We start from the raw sequence: 20,993 nt of genomic DNA, 5'->3' as shown, positions 1-20,993 counted from the left end.
GTATATTCACCTAGGAACTTGTTTGGATCATCAGTGTCTCAGTCAATTTATGAAAGGTGCTGGTCTATTTAAAACTCTAGAGGCATGAAAGGATACAAAAAAATCCCCACGCAAAACAAATAAAAAAACTTAATCAGTCCCCTTAAACAATGGGGAAAAATACCATTCTCAATCTTCAGCTGAGAAGCCAATTCCTCCTGAAGAGAAAAAGGCTCCACAGCCACGGAGATTTTTTCGCAGAAATTCCTACCTTTTAGCAATTGTGGTTCAGTTCACCTTGGCAACAAACATACCCTCACACACAAATGTAAAAGTTACACTGGACATAGAGACATGGGAAAATGCCCTGTTGGTTGGACTATTCAGACATGCAAAAGTTCTTAAACTTCTTTTGGGAATTAAACTCATAAAAAACCCTGCTTAATATTGAAATTAGGAAGTGTTGAGTTTGGAAGAGTTCAAGTAACCCACAGATTTAGTGAGCAGTCCCTGGCCCAGTCATCTACCCAGGGTTCTTCAAATAATTAAAAGTAAATAAAAATAAAGACACTGCCAGTTATTGTACATGCCACCCCAGTTTGTTCTTTACATTTCCCTCCCTTCCTTTCTCCAGGATGAGAGTGAATTAAATGTGAATCTAGGTACTAAAATATGCACTAAATAGTAACATGACAGTGTTACTTCTAGTGGCTACTGTGCTCCTGAGCACCTGCTAAGAGTTTAACACCCAGGTTCTCACTGGAGCAAGAGGCAGATAAATTCCAGCCAGCCAAGATGAACTGAGTTAAAACTGTAAGAATATAAGAATTGTATAAGCTCAAACCTTAACCACAGAATCATTAAAGCTGGAAAAGACCTCCAAGATCACTGAGTCCAACCTTTGACCAATCACCACCTGGTAAATTAAAGCAAAGCCCTGACTGCCATGTCCAGTTCTTAATCTGTATTGCTGCCTAAGAACCAGGATCCCATCTCTGACTGAGGCAAAGAACAGATGGCTCAGGAAGTGGTCAGGACTCACACAACTTTACAGTCTTACATCCATAATGCACCCTCCCATCTTCCAGTTATCCACAGCTCTCCTCTACTAGGCTGACGGGGTTTGCAACCCCCCCAGAAAATATCGTCTTACAGATTACAGGCTGACACGTGCCCTCAGCTCGTGGAACAGGGAGTTTTGGTAGCCTACAGCTCAGTATTCTACTGATCTTGCATCTTCTAGCCCTGCTTATCTATGGGGATGGCTTGACAGTGCAGTGGGAGAGTCCTGCACTGTGTGGGCAGTGCAGAACTGTCTACCAGGCATCCTAACTCAGCATTTTGTGGACTGTGTTGAGGAACAAAGACATGAGGTTTCCTCTTTTCTCTGTATGAGCTGTACATGCCTGATTGCATCAGGCACAATAAGGCCATGCACTTTCGTTCTGTGCTGCAGCCATTTTTCTGTGACATCTGGCACAACACATCCTGGCAGCTGCATCCTTCCCTGTTGCCATGATATTTTATGAAAAATCTTTTTGCCAGGATTTTCTCCTGAGAAGCAGAGGAGCCTCAGGAAAGAAATGTAAACAATAACTATCTGCTGTTGTGGAATGCAACAGGTGCATCTTCCATTGGTCCATGTGGATAGTTTTCAATTGATGACCAGTCACAGCCACCTGTGTCGAGGCTGTGAGCAGTCAAAAGATTGTTATTCCATTCCTGTCCTTTCCAGCCTTCTGATGGATCCTCTCTATTCTTTTCAGTATAGTTTTAGTATATCATTAATATGGTATGGTATAGTATAATATGGTATGATATGAAAATGAGGGAGAGGAGAGGAGAGGAGAGGAGAGGAGAGGAGAGGAGAGGAGAGGAGAGGAGAGGAGAGGAGAGGAGAGGAGAGGAGAGGAGAGGAGAGGAGAGGAGAGGAGAGGAGAGGAGAGGAGAGGAGAGGAGAGGAGAGGAGAGGAGAGGAGAGGAGAGGAGAGGAGAGGAGAGGAGAGGAGAGGAGAGGAGAGGAGAGGAGAGGAGAGGAGAGGAGAGGAGAGGAGAGGAGAGGAGAGGAGAGGAGAGGAGAGGAGAGGAGAGGAGAGGAGAGGAGAGGAGAGGAGAGGAGAGGAGAGGAGAGGAGAGGAGAGGAGAGGAGAGGAGAGGAGAGGAGAGGAGAGGAGAGGAGAGGAATTATAGCCTTCTGAAACATGCAGTCAAGATTCTCATCTCTTCCCTTGTCCTGGCACCCTCAAACACAACCATATGTTCCCCCATCTCAGCTGCTGCCTGGTGGGAACTGTGCTCTAGCTGTGAAACACTGGTCAAACGTGAGAACTTAATCATACTTCAAAGGAAAGCATTTATGCAATAGCACTGAAACAGGAAATCCAGTTATTTTTGGGGTGGGATGGGATGAAATGCTCTAAAAAAATATTGCTTCCTCCAAAGATTAAACATTAGGAAGTCCTAAAGAATCTCCTTCACAAAGAAAATTGCTTGCTTGACCTAAATAATTTGCTGCTAGAAGGCAACAACACAAATATGTCTGAAGATCTAGCTGTTATTTTATTAGGGTATTTGAGATCAAGCTCTTATGTCTTAACTGACTTTTGGGCCAAGGTGATCTTTTCACAACCAAAGAAGCCCTCACTAAGATAGTTAACTTTTCTTTCTCCAGGAAGAGTTTTAGCATCCTATAGAAATATTAAACAATCGTATAATAGCTTGACATAATTTCCTCTATTAGTACCTTTAAATGTCAAACCACAGAGGTTATAAAGCATTATGGCCTAGAAATTTCCTTCCCTTAAATATTATTTACAGACATTTTGAATTATATTTGAAATTGATACGTTTCATTCCACATATTCTTAGAATAAAATCTGACTAGACATTTCTGTATTTGTGACAGAGTTGATGGTTACCAATGGGATTTGTGAGGCTTTGCAAGATGGCCAGTGCTTTCACACATAAAGGTGTTCATGTCATGTGTGGACAGAAAAAATTATCTTAATACTGTGGCTAGTTTATAAATATATTAAAGTCTGCAGCTTTAGTCACATGTGAGATTGTTAGATTACCTTTGAGTACACAGAGAAGGGTGAGGTCCCCAAAAGTATTCATGAAGAGAAAAAACCCCAGTTGCTTTGAGAAAAAAAAGACTGCTTTCCAGACTGCTTGCAGCTCACTCAATTAACCAGAATCAAAACAAACCATTCTATATTATACACACAAAGAGATTATGAGCAAGCAGGAGTGTCCACACTTCTACACAGCAGGACTGTGATGTTCAGGCTGCCTTATTAATGCACCTAACAACCATAACTAACTTAGGAGTGTAGGAGAGATGATTTACAAGGGCTTGGAGTGAGAAGGGAGAATGGCTTCAGAATGACAGAGTGCAGGTTTAGATTGGATATGAGGAAGAAATTCTTCCCTGTGAGGGTGGTGAGGCCCTGGCACAGGTTGCCCAGAGAAGCTGTGGCTGCCCCATCCCTGTCCAGTGTCCAGCCCCTGGTCCAGGTTGGATGGGGCTTGGAGCAACCTGAGATAGTGGAAGGTGTCCCTGCCCATGCCAGGGGTCAGGATGAGATGATGTTTCCAAAAAAAACCCCAAACCATTCCATGATTCTCTGTTTCCGAGTCAGGCCAGCAGCACACAACTGCTTAGGCCTTGTCTTTAGGAGACACAGCTCCCCAACATGTCAAGCTTCAAACATCCAACTGAAAATTACCAACTATGCAATTTTCTTCACTGATTTTAGCCAAGGAAGTGCATGAACAATATGGTTCTTTTATGTACCTCTACCTTTACTAAGTGCTGGAATGGAAAAACCTCTTGAATTCAGGTTTGTCTGTGACCATATGAGAAATCCCAGATCAGGCAAAGTACCCCAATGAGGGCAGTGCTAAAAACATTTGAGTCCTTGAAATATTGGTTTGTGTTGTGCTTTGAGTGGACAGAGAACAGTGAATATCAAAACCAATAGACAGTATACACACATTCCAAGAAACACATGTGAGTCTTTTGTACTCAGAAAGTACTTCCTACATTTGCCAGTTACAAATTAGGCCTAAGCTGAAATGCTTGAATTAGGACTCACTCAGGTTTGTAAAAATTAAGAAGCAGGCTGTGGGGAAAAAACCTCAAAACAACCATGACCCACTGCAATTCTGGGGTGTTTTTCACAAGAGGAGGGCTATTGGTTATTTTTTCTACTGTGTTACATTAAGAAAGAGTGTTGTGAGGCTGCACCTGAAGGGTCAGATGCTGGCTAGAGCCAAATAGGTTTTACTAGTTTCCACTGAGCTTTCAGACCTGTCAGATGAGACAAGGGCACTCATGCCTAGACTTCATGTTCTTACAAATACCATTTCTCATGCTCTGGAACAAACAACCAGTTATGGGTCAGTCATAAACAATCACACAAGACAGAAAATACAATAAATTGTGTAACACCATAAACAGAAAGGGAGCCAGGAGATGATTAGCTAAAAAAAAAACAAAAAAAAAAACCAGAGAAGAATGCGAAAAATGTCTCTTACCTGGTCCAGATTGTTGTAAAAGTCAATACTGGCTGCACACAAGTATCTCCCAAGCAGAGTCGCATGGGTAGTAAAAATTGTGGCAACGGGAAGTTTTTGTGATCGCGACAGGATTAAACCCACTCCTGCTTGCCACTCATGGAAGTGGGCAATTATATTGGGCTTGTCATCAAACTGACAGGAAAGCTGAAAATAGAAAGAAATACATAAAACATACATTATCCTGTCCATCATCCCAGCCCCAGAGAACTTTTTTTTTTTTTGGTGAAGCCTTTTGTATGCTTGCTTTCTTTCTTGTGACAAAACAGTACAATTTTAAGAGGATATGTGCCTTGATTTTCATCAGCCCTAGTCCTCAGCCCAAGAAAAACGTATGCCTCTCTAGCACCTCAGAACAGACCCCTTTCTAGACTGTCAGAGGACTCTGGCAAGCACAGTCACTCAGACTCCACGCTGGGCAGCCCCACTGCCTTTCTTCTTGAAAAATACAGTTGAATGACCACTAAACACTTACGTTTTAAATAAAAATTTGATTTACATTAAGATCAACTTCCTAAAAATTTTGGTTTTCAAACTGGAGAATAGGGACCACATCCCAAGGTGGTTTTGGTCTGCAAATTTCTAGAATTAAAAACTGTACCTCTTTCAAAAACCAGGCTGTTAATGATCCAAAAATCACAGCATCGTTGGCTTCTCGGTCATGAAAAGGGATCCCTATGTTGCTGACTTCCCAAAATTCACCTTTCCACTTGTCCAGGTTCCAAGCTGCTGATCCTATATCAAACAGTAAGACATAAGGGCTGCCCTCTATCAGCCATCTTCCAAAAAAGACCTATGGGAAAGAGGAAGGGAAAAGAAGGATAGAAAGAAAATGTTAAAGTGAATGCAAAGGCCAGTTAGCACAACAATCTTCATCCATCAAATCTGAAGTGTTTCACACAAAGAATGTATATTCACAGTCCTACAAGCCAGGACTTGCAGTTTTCTTTGCAAAATACATGGAGTAATACTGAAGCAAAGGAAACTATAATATTGAGGAACATTTTATTTTTAAGTCTTTCATTTTAGATTTTCATTGCAATAGTAACTTCTTTTCCATCAAAGAAAAAAAAAAGGTTAGGAAGACCGCACTTGCTTGAATAATGAGGTCTTCTTATTGAAGTATCTATGCCAGTTCTGTTCTTATTTTAAAATTATTATTTTCTTTCATTCATTGTCTACAGTCTTTTGCTGTTTATGCTAGATTACTGGGGAGAGGTTTTGTAGGACTGATGCTTGATGCCCGTATCTACCATGACACTTTCCAAGCAGCACAGAGGGGAAGGATTCCACTTCCATTTGAAAGAGTGGAAGGATCAATCTCAATATCTAAAATCACATCAGGCTAAAAATGCAGCTTTCCTGCTGCATTAGTATAGTTAAACATTTCTAAGAGTATTTACAACTTCACTGCCCTCACCAGCTTGCCCAACCCAGCTGGGCCCACACTACAGTCTGCAGAGTCAAATAATTTCACATTAAATCTGCCATCAAAACTACTGGGATCTCAGGAGTTGAACCCAGCTCTGACACTGCAATGAGCTGAAGAGAGGTCAGGTCTTGAAAACAAGTAAGATAAAAGCTTTTGGCCTGTTTTCACAAAAAGTACAAGGCATAACAAAGACTGGTTTGCTCCTTCTCACTCCTCATGTATTTATTTCAGACTGTCCAGATTTGCTATTAAGGAAAATGAGGTTAAAAAAGCATGGAACCCAGACTTCATCTAAATACGTGGTCAGGTTGTGGCAAGGAACACACCTGACCTGAGAAGTTTGGAAGCATTTCTAGGTCCCCTGGTTTAAAACCATCCATTGTGATGCATAAGCAAAATCCAGACATAAATGTTAAGAGGATAAGTGCAGCTCCTGGAAACGAGAACGTCATTATTGGAGATCAAAGCTATATTTGACATCCTTGGGACAGATTTGCTGCTGTATATGAATACTCCAGCAGCACCATGCACATGTTGGGCTGGCAGAGGTGGCTGATCAAATTGGATGCATTGCTGGAACAACATAAAGCATTGCAATCAATCTGCCCCAGAAGTCTTTCTGTAACAGTCTGTTACACAGGAGTGTTACAGCAGCAACATTGAAAACTTGATCAATCACCTATGAAAATATGATAAAGATAAGAAATGGCAGATTGGACGTTTCAGTTTGAGCTTGTACAATTCAAGCATCATGTCAGTGTCCCCAACAGACATCCTCCCATGCTATGGCACATAGTCATCCAACAAAAGGCATCTGCACAACCGGGCATCAAGTCCTAAGAACAGCACAACTGCCCTTACAAAGGGAGACAATACATTGCCAGTGCCACAGCTAGTGGCAACCCAAGAACTTCTGCACTGAAGTGTGTCGATCCCCTCAGAAACAGCAAGAATCCCTCCCTGCTGCTGCCTCTGATGCTCTCCACCTCTGTTCAGCACACAGTATGAGCAGACAATTTGTCCTCCTGCAAACTGGCATCTCTGAGGGACTCCACACTGAGTCAGAGTGTGTTCGAGTTCTACACCTCTGATAAGGACTTCCAGAAAGGAGGTCATATTTAGCATGAGTTACCTTCCACCCATTTTCAGGAAACCAAAGCTGCGTGCAGCTCAATAACTGCCCATCAACACAGCAGATAATCTTTATAGGAAGAAGTTTATTCCTACTTTATTGTTGGAGAAACTGAGCCTCAGAAAGGCTATGAGATCACACAGAAAACACTGGCTAAAAATCGTGTTGGAAAGAGAGATGAATCCACTTCTTGCATTGTGGTTTAACCTCTCTTCTCAGGGAACTGACAGCTGGTTGCACTGAATTGAGGAAGTGGATCCTTTGTCACCTCAGTGCTTTTCTTGAGTCCTTTTCTGGTTTTCATCTCACTATTTTTAGGCTACATTAGAAAAACTGAGAGCTAATAGAACACTCTTCTCATTCCTATGCAAGAATGTGAAATGTAAGGGCACAAAGTAAGGTCATATTATATGTACTAAAATCTCACCGTAATTAGAGACCAGATAAATAAGTAATTAATCCAGTTAAGCAGCCTTGCAGATAAATGACTGTTAAAACCCATAATTGGATGAACTGGTTCCTCCTCAAAAATAACCTTTAATGAATTGACTCTGCCGTTCTAACAGTGGATTCCGAGCCTTTCCCATTGTGACATTGACCAGGACTGCTGTGTCAAGTGGAACAACAAGAGCATTAACCCAAACTTTAATCTCCTCAGAGTCAGATTTGTTGCCCTGGGAAGCAGCAGCACATCTGATTTACCTGACACCCTTGGCTTTTCATGGTGTCCATTGCCTTCTTAACTGCAGGGTTTGGAGGTTCAGAGAATTCCACCTGAGTCTTCACATTCTGCTCAAAATAGGGGCCAATCAGGAAATAGTTTTCACCCCATTCATCTGCAGTAGTTTTGGATTTTGTCTGGATCACAGTATAAATGCCTCCCACTGCAAAAGAAGATCACAAAGAACAAAAATCAGAAAGGGGCACAGGCTACAGATCTCTGCACTAAGCTCCAACCCATCTGTGGATCAGATGCACTGCTAGTTAAATCCCCTCACATATGTAGACTTTAAGTTAAATCCAGCCTCAATCAAATAAATAGGAGTTCAGTCTCTCATATGGTATCAGAGCTTCACTGTTCAATTGGGGGATTAAAATCCTGGGCCTCATACTTCCACTCCCCCATGTCTGATTGTGATTCTGCTGCATCCCAAGCTCAGCCTTCTGCTTTTGTTTTTACTGCTTCAGTTATAATTTTCAAACCTATTTTTCATCACATGGCAAGAACTGAGCTTGTTTGACACAAATCACTAAGAGAAGTTGAGGAACTGAAGGATTTCATTGATTGCTAGCTATAAAAAGGGACTTAACCCAATATCCTCAAAGCATAAGGAGTCTTGTTCTATTATCTGTCTTGAAGAGTTGTTAAAGTTGGAGGGAATGTAGCCTGCACTGACTACATAAATGGCTGTAGCATCTTTCACCAAAAGACTGTCTGCTTTAAAAGCAAATATAGCATTCAAATGTGTAAGAGAATTGAGCAGCATCCCTCACCAAGTCAATACAGATCCATCTAGTCTTGCAAAGGCTGCTCCTGCTCAGAGTTTGCCATAGTCAGCCCTGGAATTCATGCACTGGCAGGGCAAACCTCCCTTTGCCACAGTCCTCAGCGTGCCAGACAGTGGACATTGCATCACCACCAAGTCAGAAGAACAACAGGGCATGCTTGAATGCAGCAAGGGGGCAGGATGGTAAGGGAAAACCTGAAGCCAAGCAGCTGCTGCACACCAGAGACAATGAGCGTAGCTGCAGCAAGGTGGAAGAGAGGGAGCACAACAGGTACAAAGAGCAAAATAAACACTACAAAAGGGATTGGTGCTCCTACATAATATTTTTTCCCTCCACTGAATGTTGAAGCTTTGGAAATATTTGGCAGCACTCAGGGAAGGAGATGGTGCTACAGCTTCCAGCAGTGACATCAAAATTACCTATGGAGTCAGCACTGAAAGCTGCCAGGCACTGAGAGCTGGCACTCTAGGCTTACACTTTTAAAGCTATTCAGATATCCAGAGGTGCCAGTGCACCACTTCCAACAGAATTAAAAATCTTGAGCAGTTACCTAATTTGCCTTAAAAATCTGCCACTGCTATGTACAATACGGCGGCTGAAGTTGCTCAGCACTTTGGGAGATTAGTTCACAGATTAATTAAACTGTATCCCCTAACAAACACAGAAAGCCTTCTGCAAAGTCTGGTGTCTTGCAGCCCTGAGGAGCCAAATGACAGAGCTACAGTTTTAATTATGCTCCTAGGAAAGAAATTATTCACTTAATGCCTTTTCTCTACAAATATCCCATTTGTTTTGAATGCTGAAAGGATCCCTGGTCTCAATATTTTCACGTCTCAGGAATCTAGGTATTTACAAAGAGAAAAAAAAAGCAGTTCAAATCTACCAGCTTGCTAAGTAGAAATAGTACAATAAATTATTACCCTTAATAATTTAAGACCTAAGAAGACAAGAATCTTACAGATGTCCGTTCCTAAATCAAGCTGTCAGTTCAAGAGTTTCACATCATGTAGCCATGGAATTGCAGAAGGAAACCTATGCATATGACTATTGTTCTCCCCTTCAGCAGGACCAAAAATCTTAAGAAACTAATTTATAGTCATCATATTCTTCCATGGCTGCTTTGGACAGGGATTTTGAGCAATCTTAGATAAATAACACTGTATCTTCCCTCCAAGTTCCTCTGCTCACAAGATGAAAGAGTCTATTTGAATAGCTTGGACTCAGATAAACATAAAATTTTAATTGCATGAGACAAGTCAGAACATGCAACCTATAAAGCAATAGTTATGATGATACATCTGTTTTTATGGGTTGGTAAATTCATCATAGGAGCATAAGAGGCTTCAATCCAAAATAGATAAATATGAGGCTTGTAGAAATCTTAGTCATTAAATTGGCTGGTTTGAATTGGCAGGGATACAGAGCTTAGCATGAGGAAAGATTTAGGCAGAGCAGCCTGGTGATCCAGGAAAAAGAGAAAACATGACTTGCAAGATGAAAGACACTAAATACGATGACAAAGCTGTATATGCCTGGAGTAAAGCAAAGCTCCTTCCCCCATCCTAGAACCGTGGATCAGCCTTTTCCATACTGGAAAGGGCTCAACACCGGGATTGGCAACATAGCTGAGTTTCCACAGCCACAGATTTGAAGAGAAATGGGGCAGCAGCAACTCAAGGCAGGGCAGAGCCTGGATCTTTGTTTCACACAACCAGCATCTGGGTGTTTCTTTCCACAAAGTTATCCTTAAGATCCCTGTGTGCCCTAAAGGGCCAAAGATGTATGGAAGGCCTCTTATGGGGTGTGTGCTGTGCTCTGTTGTCGTAATCTGTTGCACTGCAAGGTAAAAAACATTTCAGGGCACTGATTTGCCTGAAATTCAATAAAAAGTACTTATGATAGAATCCAAGGAGTACATTTTACAGGTTGTTAAAACTCCTCAGAAAGTAACTGTGATACAAGCAGTGCTACCTGGCCCCCAGACTTGCTTTTGTCTTCCCTGTTACTGTGGAAATATGACTCACAAAGCATATCTGTGCATAAGGTTTAACTGACAGCAGAGGGAAGCTACAAGGGAAACTATGTATGTAGGAAGTGTTGGGTATAACTTAAAAAAGACATCTTGAGAAGAACAGAGCAATGTCTAGAATAATGTATTTATTTTTGAAATTACACTTCTCCATAGCAAACTCAAGGAACACAATATACACTTTTAAGAGATAGTTTCTACATGCTCAGTTGCTTTGAATTCCCTGGAAATATCTGTGCCAGTAAGCAAAATATTACATATCCTACAGAATAGCAGAGTAGGGATTTACATGTTCAGCTCACAGAATTCTCAGATTGCTTCAACAATTTGGTAAGCCTTCTTTTTCTTGTCTAATACGATTTTAGGTCGTACTATAAATAGAAAACCTTTCCAAAAAACAGGGATGTACCAAAATGTTGCAAGTTTCTCTATGCTGCCTCTCAAATTTTGTACTTTGAAACAGGGTTAAAACAAACAAGAAAAGACAAAATGAGAAACCAATAGAGAATCAGTAGAGATCAGAATAAGAGAATTGGTTTGGAATATCACAGACAAGGAGAATTAGCAGTAAAATGTTGACACAGGAATAGTTTAGTTTTCTGATGTTCAACAAAATGCTTTATTCAAATATATTAAGTTTTAGTAATTTTAAAACTTCCTTGAAATAAATATATTTCTATTATTTCTTTTAAAACACACTTTTAACCTTTCCACCAATAAATGAAATCAACTTTAAAAGGAAATCAACAAAAAATCTTTCCCCCATCTATCTCCTTTTTTTTTTAAGGGAAAAAATAAACTGGCACAAAAAGGGGAGCTCAGATATTTGAGAAAGAAGGATTTTGTTAATTTAAGAGAAGACCGTGACACACGAGGAAGGACTTGGAGAGAGCTTCAACCTTAACACAACCAAGAAAGCATTTTAATTAACTTACCCAGAGAACCACAAAGCTACAATATCCTCCAGTAACCAGACTGTAATGTGCTCCGACGCTGACAGCATCGTCGCTCTGTATGTCAAGAGGATACACACCTAAAGAGGTCTTCTTACTGACCTCTTAAAAAAATAGATGAAACCAAAATACTATTTCATACTATTTCATAAAATTTCACAGAATTATTTTATTTTAAAAGTCTAAACCTTTTTATGTATGTTAACACTACTAGAATTTGTCTAAAAGAGTTCTCTGCATCACTCCAGTGTTTTCTTTTTTCCAAGTCCTGCTGCATTATTTCTTTTGTATAGTTAAAATCCAAGCAGCAGTTAGAGCTTGTCCTTCTACCCACTCCACACTGCAGAAGGACAGAAGGAAGGAGAAGCAGAAACCAAAAATGAGGGAGAGAAATAGGAAGTGAACTATGCAAGTGAGACAGAGGTAAGTGGAGATTGTCACTGATCCTTTCCCATACACCTTTGCTACACAGAGAGAGCATCAGGATCATTCCAGTGCTCTGCAGCTTCTTTGCTATGTCCTGACCAGGCCACTCTGGAGGCATTAAAGCTTCTCTGACAACCATGAGAGCCACAGGATCCATGGGAACAATGTGAGCCCGGGCTCAGGATTCAAACTGCTACAATCGCTCTCACATCAATTGTTTCACCATTCTCCTCAGAATGTGTCTTTGATCTGAACAGGTGTGATAAAAATTTGGATTGAACTTGTTTCTGACATTTGACTGGAATTTGATTGATTGATTGTGTGTTGAGGTACCCTTAATAAAAGTGGGTTGTAAAATGTGTCAGGTGAAAAACAACCAGCATCTTCAGCCAGCAGATATTTTTCCTGTGGTTTTTGGGCTATGTTTGTGGCCAGGACTCCTCAGAAGACAGATCTCCACATTCTCTGAAATTCTGACATTCCAAACACGTTTTGAAATAATACTGAACCATTAAACTTATGACAGATGTCCACAACTGAGAAGCTATTTCTGTGTGTATCATCCCCAGCGCACAAGATTTCATTTGGAACTTATTTGACATTGATATTCCACCCCACTCTATAAATGCACAGAGCTCTGAGGCTGTGCTTATGCCAAGTTTATGCCAGCACATCCCCACTCCCCAAAGGGTGTTACTTCATCTGTGTCACAAATTACAGTAATCACCTTCTCCCAAGGAACTTTCATCATGGGAAGACACAGAGGAAGTAAAATGCTGGTCCTACTGACTTCACTGGATTCAGGATTTAATTTCCAAAAGTCCAGTTTTTCACCAGAGAAACCAAACCAAGATCTCTGCTCCAAGGAGAGCTGAAATAAGTTCTGTTTTTAGCACAGTCTTTGTTCCAATGGGGATGGAATAAAAATATTTGAGATTCCTCTACCAGTGACTCTTGAGCTAAGCTGTTCATAGCTGAACGATGACACAAGCTGGCTGTTTGCCCAGCATTTTTAAGCATTCTTCTACTTTCTATCTGAAAGCTGTGAGTGGTACAGCAAGGGATACTAATCTCAATATCACTGGAATTACTTTCAAGACATCTTTCTAGAGAAAAGAGCACACCTTGAACATTCTCACCCCTTTTAACCAATGTGTCAGAAATCCCACTACAGACAAACTCAATCCAGGCCCAAAGTCTTCACAGCTTGGTAGCCACTTCTTTTGTGCTCCTATACTTAAAGCTTTTAATGGTCTTCATACTACGGAGGAAAGAAACCACTCATTTTTCCACAGCTGTATGACCAGACCTTGCTTTACTAGAGCATGATGGCCAAGAGAGAAAGAAAGATGATCTCCCCCACGATTACCACCAGATTTGTGGCACTGCAGCGGACTGGGACCCTTCACTGCCTGCATTTTTCCCCTTCTGCCACAAAAACACTGTAGATCCACTTCACATGGGGTTTTGCCCATCACTGAAAAGCCAACTAAAGTGAGGGAAATCTCACAAAAAAACCTAGGCATTTCTTATTTCTTTGGCAGAGGACTTTCAAGGCCAGATGATTTCAATATTGTTTTTTGGTTTAGGTGGCAAGTTCCCTCTCATGACTTGGGGGAAGGGTGAGGGAGAGTGACATCAGCAGATGAGTCTTTTTTATTTCCCTTTTTTTATTTCTCCTTCAGCTACCTTCTCTTTGCTTGCTCAGACAGAGTAGAGTACAAGCTGTAACTGAGAGGCCAATGTTTTCTGTGTCAGAGGTTGTAAATTAGCACAGGCTGCAGCCAGGAAAGAAAATGCAAAAAGGAAACATGGAGAAGTAGAAACTCTGCCTTATTAGAGCACATTTTAAATTATCCATTCTTAAAACAAAAGGAGACAACTTCCCTGTTCCAGCTGCTGACAAAGAAGAGATGAGACTCTGAAAATAACAGATACCTATAGATCTCTGAGCCCTGAGTTCGTACAACCATCTTCCCTACAGCTGCACCTCATGCCTCAGTAACAACCAGCACCGTCAGGGAAATGCCATGGAATGCTTGCTTCACTTCTACAGAATCAAGTATTCTCCAATTTGCAGGATCCCCTCACCATCCCTGGCTCTGAAGAGGTTCAGCTCAGCACCTGTGAAGGTCATTGGTTACAGTCTGTGGGGATGGATATCCACCTGTGAGCTCTGTTACCACCTTCTTCACAGAAAAGAGGACAATTCAGCCTGATTGTCAGTGCCACAAGAGAAATTGAGGGATTATTAAGAAGCAGCACTGGCCAAGGAGGAAATTTATCCAATCACCTGGTAATGCACCAAAATTAACACAAAGGCTGGGACTCTCTCCTGTGGGCAGCAGCAGCTTTACACCACTTCAGAAATGCAAACCAGCAGGCTGAGCTCCTCTGACATTCCTTTGCATTGCCAGAAAGGAAGAAAGAAACTTTCATGTTAAATGCTCAAAATTAGCTTGTCAGGCAAAAATCCAGAAAATTTTTATCTTGCCCTCTATGTTACGAACATATGCAGCAGCGCAAACACTAAAATATGCACTAGAACTAAATCTCTGGGTGGTCAGTTTATTTCATCAAGTAAACAATTCCTCCTGCTAAAGGAGCTAGGAAATATACATTACAAGCTATTCTTTCCTAAGCCTATATATCTTCTGTGATGACTCCCTGTGTTTTGCTGTCTACTCTCTCTCACAGTGCCCTAACATTTTCCCAGAAATGTTTACAAAAGTTAGGTCACCAGGGAACAGTTCTCACCACATGACTTAGACATTCAATTGCCTGGAAGATATAGAAAAAAAACCCCAAACCCTCAGTATCAAGAATTTGCCAGAAAAATAGGATGAAAAAGGATTATAATAGAGATTTTGCACAGATGTTTCTAGTCAAGCTTGGTTAATGGAAACTTTGCACAAGGTCAGATTCTAATGGAGAAATTGTTTTCCATTCCATGTTCCTTCATCCCTGTCTGAATATATGGGCTTGGAAAGTGGTGTAAGCAAAGGCACATTACTTTTAAACACAGTGAATAAAACTGACTTTGTTAATATTAATTCTCTCATAAAATGTGTGAATAGTAAAATTTAGCTGTGTCAGTTGATTTGGCTCCAGTGAAGTCAGCCAGAGCTCTATGGATGATTAAATCATTCACTACATTTTGTACATGCTCTGGAAAAAACTAATTGGGTTGTCTTCTCTTAAATATCCTGTGTGATATCTACATCCACTGGGTCCAGATGACTCAGAAAATATGTATGCTGTGGATCTCAGAGGATGACTGAATTTCCTAGATTTCTGCTGCCATCTGCTTGCCAGAGCCTTACTTATCACGCACACTGCAAAAGGGAATGCTGCATGCTCCAAGTTGTGGCCTTAGTGATTTAACTCTAAAAGCTTGGCTGAAGCTACTGAAAAAAAACCACACAGGGATTCAAACTGCCAAATATACTCTGTCTCATCTCTAGGTATTGATAGGGCTCACTACCATAAAAAGAGCAATATAAAACAACATAATTTATCACAGAATAGTAATTCCAGTTTCCCCTTGGAGATAAACCCCAGTACTGCCTGTTCCTCTCACGCACATTTCCTCTTTAAAGTTAAATTCTCAACAGTTTACAGATCCCCCTTCCTGATTAAACTCAATTTATCTGCCAGGACAATAGCACACATGAGGTCAGTAATTTACTCATACTAACTCACTTTTGCAGTGAAAATGGAAGCTTGCAGAACTACACCTACATGAAATGGGATGATTTGATGAATGAATTAGAAACGAAGGCAGGAGGATTTTTGCCTAATAAGCAGCATGACCTTTGCTTGACCAGCAGCAACCAATGAACAAATGAGGCCCCTGTCTGGCACCACCTGTGTTTGCAAAGAGCAGTCCAGAAGAGTTTCAGCTGTCACACAAAGGCCACTGATCATTGACTCCTGGGTTTTGTTCAGTGGCTGTAACACAGCTCTATTTATTTATTCCCCTTCCAGGCCTGGCCTTTTCTCCACACTGCTCTAGAAGGCTGAGGGGGGACTGCTAAACTGCTGTGCATCTGATCTCTGTTGTACAGCTCATTTCTATGCATGACATCCCTAAGTGAATTTGCATGGAAGGCAAAATCTAAGTACAAATGTACTTGTACAAATGTAATGTACAAAGCAATTTATATATCTGCACACACAGACTTATCACTTAGATGTTCAAACCCCCCCCCCCCCCCCCCCGGTGGTGGAACACAAAAAGACACAGACATCCTGGCCCTGCCCATACCACACAAGCCTAGGCAGATGCAGCCCACGCTTAGCACGCAGTTACACACCTGTACTTCTGCCAATCCAGCAGTTCTGCAGCCCTCTCCAATCTCCTTGTGAATGCCTATCTTCTCCAGCCCTTCACCCCTCCCTTCACTCCTGAGAAGCCAGCAATACTAACCCCCCAGGAGAGGTACAAACCTTTGTTGGTAACTTCCCAAGAAATTTCAAAGAGCAACAAATCCTCCATGGGCAGGTCTTCATCCTCACACTGAAGAAGCCCATTCAGAGATGTCATGGACAGGGATCTCGCCAGTGGCATTTTCTTCAGCCCCTGAGTGTTCCCCACACAGGCCACAGCAGTCAGTAAAGGTCCAGGTCCTGTGGCAGTGCTCTGCAGTTCTGGTTAGAGCAGTCTGCCTGTGTGCTGGGATCCCAGGAGAAAATTATTCAGATAGCTGGGAGCTAATGGGTTTAAACTGTCTGACCACCAGCATTAAATTGGCTCAGTGAAATCCTCAGGGCTTGAGAAGCAGCTGCTGGGAGAGGTAAGAATTTAACACTGACCTGAGAAAGGCCTCAACTGTTTTGGGGCCACAGCTCTTTCTTTTTCTTCTCTCAGAAGGAGGTAAAAAATTATTTTGAGCTTCTGAACCACAGCATTCAGTATCCACCAGCACCTCAGGAACAGTTGACATTGGAGGATTGTAAAGTCAGCACCACCCTACCACCCTGAGCCAACTCCAACAGGGAGGACACTTTGAGTTCACCACCTGATTTGAGTCCAGCCCCTGAGTCCTCCCCTCGAGACACACCCTCCCCTTACACCCGTAGAGTTTTCCTACCTGCTGGCCGTCTGCAGGAGTAAGAGTAGACTCATTTAACACAATGTTTCTCAAGTTTCTTGCCAGATTAAATGCTGTTACCTTTTCTTTTTCAGTTCAGCAGTCTATAAGCCCGAGTTTACATCATCTCCTACCTCCACAATTATCTCCAGCTCTGCTCCCAGGACTCTGCATCATCTGTGGGCTGCTTTAGCAGCTCTGCAGCCCTGCCAGCTTTTACAGAGCTACACAGGCTCTACCCCTGTGTTGGCATGCTCTCTTCCCTTCCTTGCAGTCCTGTCCCTGATTTTCCACCTTTTTTTTCTAGGGTTGTTTTTTTTTTTTTTTAATTTTTTTGTTTGGTTGGTTTTTGTTGTTGTTTTTATTTTTGGGGGGGTTTTCTATGCTGGCCTCTGGGCCCTTGTCCTCCACCCAGGGAGCTTAGTGAGTACTATGTCAGGGTTCAGCATGCCCCCATCTTCTCCAGCACAGAGCTGGGATGCTGCAAGCACTAAACACACATCTGCCGAGGTGCTGGTCCCTAACTCACAGTCTGAGATCCTCACGGCTCCCCAGAGCAGCTGCCTGCTTGTTAGATGCTTATTTTACACATCTGTTTGAGAAGCCAGGTCTTCTGGGACAGCTGGATTTGATTCTGAGCTTAGAGCACAACCTGCCCAAAACCCACAGTTCAGCAGGGAGCAAATCTCCAGGTGAACTCCAGGACATTTCTAGCACTGTGGAGAATACCGCTGCACCAGCAGGCATAGAGGGAAAAGCTCTGAGCTCACCTAAGGCAAAACAAGTCCAAGACAATTGGTTTAGGAGACAGGCAACCCATCAGCATAGAAGACATAGACATATGTCTCTTAGACATAATACATAATGCATGGTACAACTGAGCCTGCCTTAAAGAACATCTACCCCCCAAAAGACTTGCTCTTCCACTTCCACACTCCGTGCCCTCTCTGCATTCATGGCAGTCAGACCCATCCCTGAGCTGGTGGATACAGCTCACTGAAAAAACCTAAGGGTGCAGAAACCCTTTTTTGCAGAGTTAAGAACCGGACTTGTCTCAGAAAAGAACCTGGAAAGAGGCCAGGGAAAGGTTCAGGGGTTTATTGGCTGGGTGTCATTTTGTCTCAATGGTTTGAGTTGTCCTGTTCACCAGTTTCTAAAAAAAGGCCTGGCTGAGAATCATTATTTTTGGAGCAGCTGTGGCTTTTACTACCTGGAGTAGGTAGGAAACCAGATCATCCACTAGCTAAAAAACCATGCTATTTAAAAGAAAAACCAGTAATATATTAAGGCTCACTTAATTTGTGAACATAAGATCTGTCCAAGTCACATACCTTTCCTGGGATATTGACGCTGAGGGTGGGGCCTAAAGCTGCCAGGTGCACAAAGGCCACCTCAGGTGGGGAGTGGAGAACAGAGAACAAAGCAGCCGACAGGTTCATCCCTATCCCACAGGTTCTCTTCACCCTGTGTAAATGAATACACAACCAAACTTCTCCTTTTAAAGATTATAGGGGTGCAATGAGCCCCTGGCACCCCTCACTGACCACACTGAGTGTGATCACTTCACTGTGAGTAAATACCAGGAGCTGCAGCATCCCCAAGGGAAACCTGATGGATTTGTGGGTGTGGGGGCCCCATCCCCACTGCTGGCTGTGTGCCACTGTGCTCTGCAGGTCTTCACACAGCTCTCAAGGTGCTGAAATCAAAACTGTTCACATCAGTTACCTCTCTAGGGACCACAGTATCACAGAATGGTCTGGGCTGGAAGAGACCTTGAAGATCTCATTGCACCCCCTGCCATGGGCAGGGACACCTTCCACTATCCCAGTTTGCTCCGAGCCCCATCCAGTCTGGCCTTGGACACTGCCAGGGCTGGGGCAGCCACAGCTTCTCTTGCCACCCTGTGCCAGGGCCTTTCAGCTTAAAGCCATCACCCCTTTTCCTGTCACTCCAGGCCATTGTAAAAAGTCCCTTTGCAGCTCTCTTGTAGTGTCTCTTCAGTCCATAATAAAATCACCCCAGAGCCTCCTCCAGGCTGAACATTCCCAGTTCTCTCAGCCTTTCCTCATAGGAGAGGTGTTCCATCACTCTAAAAAAAGCCCTCTAGTCGTGATGCCAGATAATCAGTGCAATGGTTCACTGACATACCAATGTCCCTAAGCATTCAAAAGCCTGAAAAAACATGCAAATAATTTTACAACAATGAACTAAAGTTCAGCAGCAAATGTTTCAAGCTCCTCACATTGTTGTGTCTGATGCCCCATGTGTGGAGACGTGAGCTCTGACTCCATGTTTCAGAAGGCTGGTTTATTATATTATGATATATATTTTATTAAAATACTATATAAAAACTATACTAAAAGAATAGAGAGAAAAGATTCATCAGAAAGCTAGAAAGAACAAGAATAGAATGAATAACAAAATCTTGTGACTGTTCACAGCCTCGACACAGGTGGCTGTGATTGGTCATCAATTGAAAACAATCCACGTGGACCAATGGAAGATGCACCTGTTGCATTCCACAGCAGCAGATAGTTATTGTTTTCATTTGTCTCCTGAGCCTCCTCAGCTTCCCAGGAGGGAAAAATCCTAGCAAAGGATTTTTCATAAAATATAATGGCTACACTCACATAGTCTGTGGTTTTCAGGTTCTTGAGTGTCATGTTTTTCCAGCTTCCCTTTGTAATAAGATGATAATTCTTTTACTATTTGTATTTGACAAAACATCATATAATTTCTGAAACCTTGGTGAAGGAGTTAGAAAGAATCGTCAGATACCATGAGATAATTCCACAAGCACTGGCAATGCCATCCTTGAGTGAACCTGGGAGCAACTCACCTTTGGCAGTTTGGAGATTATGGAGTTTTTAACTGATATAAAGTGCTCAGTAGCACAGTGAACATCAGCATTTCTTCATATTCTGAGTATATTTCATTTTATCCAATCTGCATGTCTTAAAGAAGGAGGTTTTTTTCACACAATGCCATCCGAAATTCCTGCTTTTCTGTTAGTGAGGGAAAAGTATTTGAAGTACCCAGAAAAAGCAAGCTCCAACAGATAGTCCAGAAACTTTCATCCCTGCAAATGCTCTTAATTGCTAGAGGGCAAAGGGCTCTATTAATTATATTTATGGACTGCAAGGATTAACTATGGGATATTTGGGGCGCAGCTGGAGTTATCTGGGTTTAGGGCCATAAAGAGGGTCATGTGTTGCTGTGCACATATAGTAAGATAAAATAGAAGCTCTTCAGAAGAAAAGCTGTATTCTGACATTAAGAAGGGCAACCTTTAGCTGTCCTCCATGTGAGGTGCAAGTGCTGAAAGGGACACTCTGCTGCCACTAGAACAATGTGTCATTTTTGTCACAGAGGCAGGGAAAGGTTGTGACTATGATCATCCAGTTTGCTCCTTTTTCACCAAACAGAGGCCAGTTGCTGAAGTGGGGAGATGGAAACATACCAGAAAGACTAGTTTTTAAAATACAACATTGATTAAAATATTTCCCAGAAATCTGGAAACCAGTGAGACTGGTTTTGAATCCAGCCTAGCTTTTCATATTGTTCTTATCACAAACTGTACAGATGCCCTTTGGTAATACATTATTCATTGTGCTGCGATTCTGCCACATAGCAGTTGTTACCCGACCAAATTCTTTTTCAGCCCACAGAAGCAAAATAATTTTCATTGCAAGAATACTGAACAATAAGAAGGCTGAGTTTGCAAGGTCTTTGAAGAGAAATATACAAAGTGTGTGTATTGTTTTCCCCAAATTTCCTAGCGTTCTAGGAGAGAGCAGTGCAGGGACGATGGTGTGCATTCTGCCCTACCTAAATCTCATTTTGAAACTGTTACTTCTAGGAC

General features: G+C 42.0%; 1 protein-coding gene and 1 long non-coding RNA gene across 4 annotated transcripts in view; one reads left to right on the top strand and one right to left on the bottom strand.

Annotated features, from left to right (window-relative positions):
- Positions 1 to 15,057, top strand: part of LOC135300808 (uncharacterized) — a 40,112-nt gene extending 25,055 nt beyond the window's left edge. Inside the window, exon 4 of the long non-coding RNA XR_010362585.1 lies at positions 11,447 to 15,057. This is a non-coding gene — a long non-coding RNA (uncharacterized LOC135300808). The remainder of the gene's footprint in view (positions 1 to 11,446) is intronic.
- The window catches only part of GYS2 (glycogen synthase 2), a 44,693-nt gene extending 27,605 nt beyond the window's left edge, over positions 1 to 17,088 (bottom strand). Inside the window, exons 1-5 of one of the 3 annotated variants that reach the window (XM_064420670.1) lie at positions 16,854 to 17,087; positions 16,488 to 16,713; positions 7,824 to 8,005; positions 5,159 to 5,350; positions 4,519 to 4,704 (exon numbers count right to left, since the gene is read on the bottom strand). In XM_064420670.1, coding sequence (XP_064276740.1) covers positions 4,519 to 4,704; positions 5,159 to 5,350; positions 7,824 to 8,005; positions 16,488 to 16,608 — 681 coding nt within the window. In that variant the 5' untranslated portion in view covers positions 16,609 to 16,713; positions 16,854 to 17,087. Of the gene's footprint in view, positions 1 to 4,518; positions 4,705 to 5,158; positions 5,351 to 7,823; positions 8,006 to 16,487 lie in introns of all 3 variants that reach the window. The other 2 variants (XM_064420671.1, XM_064420669.1) reach the window with 2 other exon arrangements.
- Between the last annotated feature and the right edge of the window lie 3,905 nt (positions 17,089 to 20,993).

Source organism: Passer domesticus, chromosome 5, assembly GCF_036417665.1.
Source record: "Passer domesticus isolate bPasDom1 chromosome 5, bPasDom1.hap1, whole genome shotgun sequence".
NCBI classification, from domain to species: Eukaryota; Metazoa; Chordata; class Aves; order Passeriformes; family Passeridae; genus Passer; species Passer domesticus.
The sequence above is the reverse complement of the archived record's forward strand: the minus strand, read 5'-3'. Positions and strand labels throughout refer to the sequence as shown.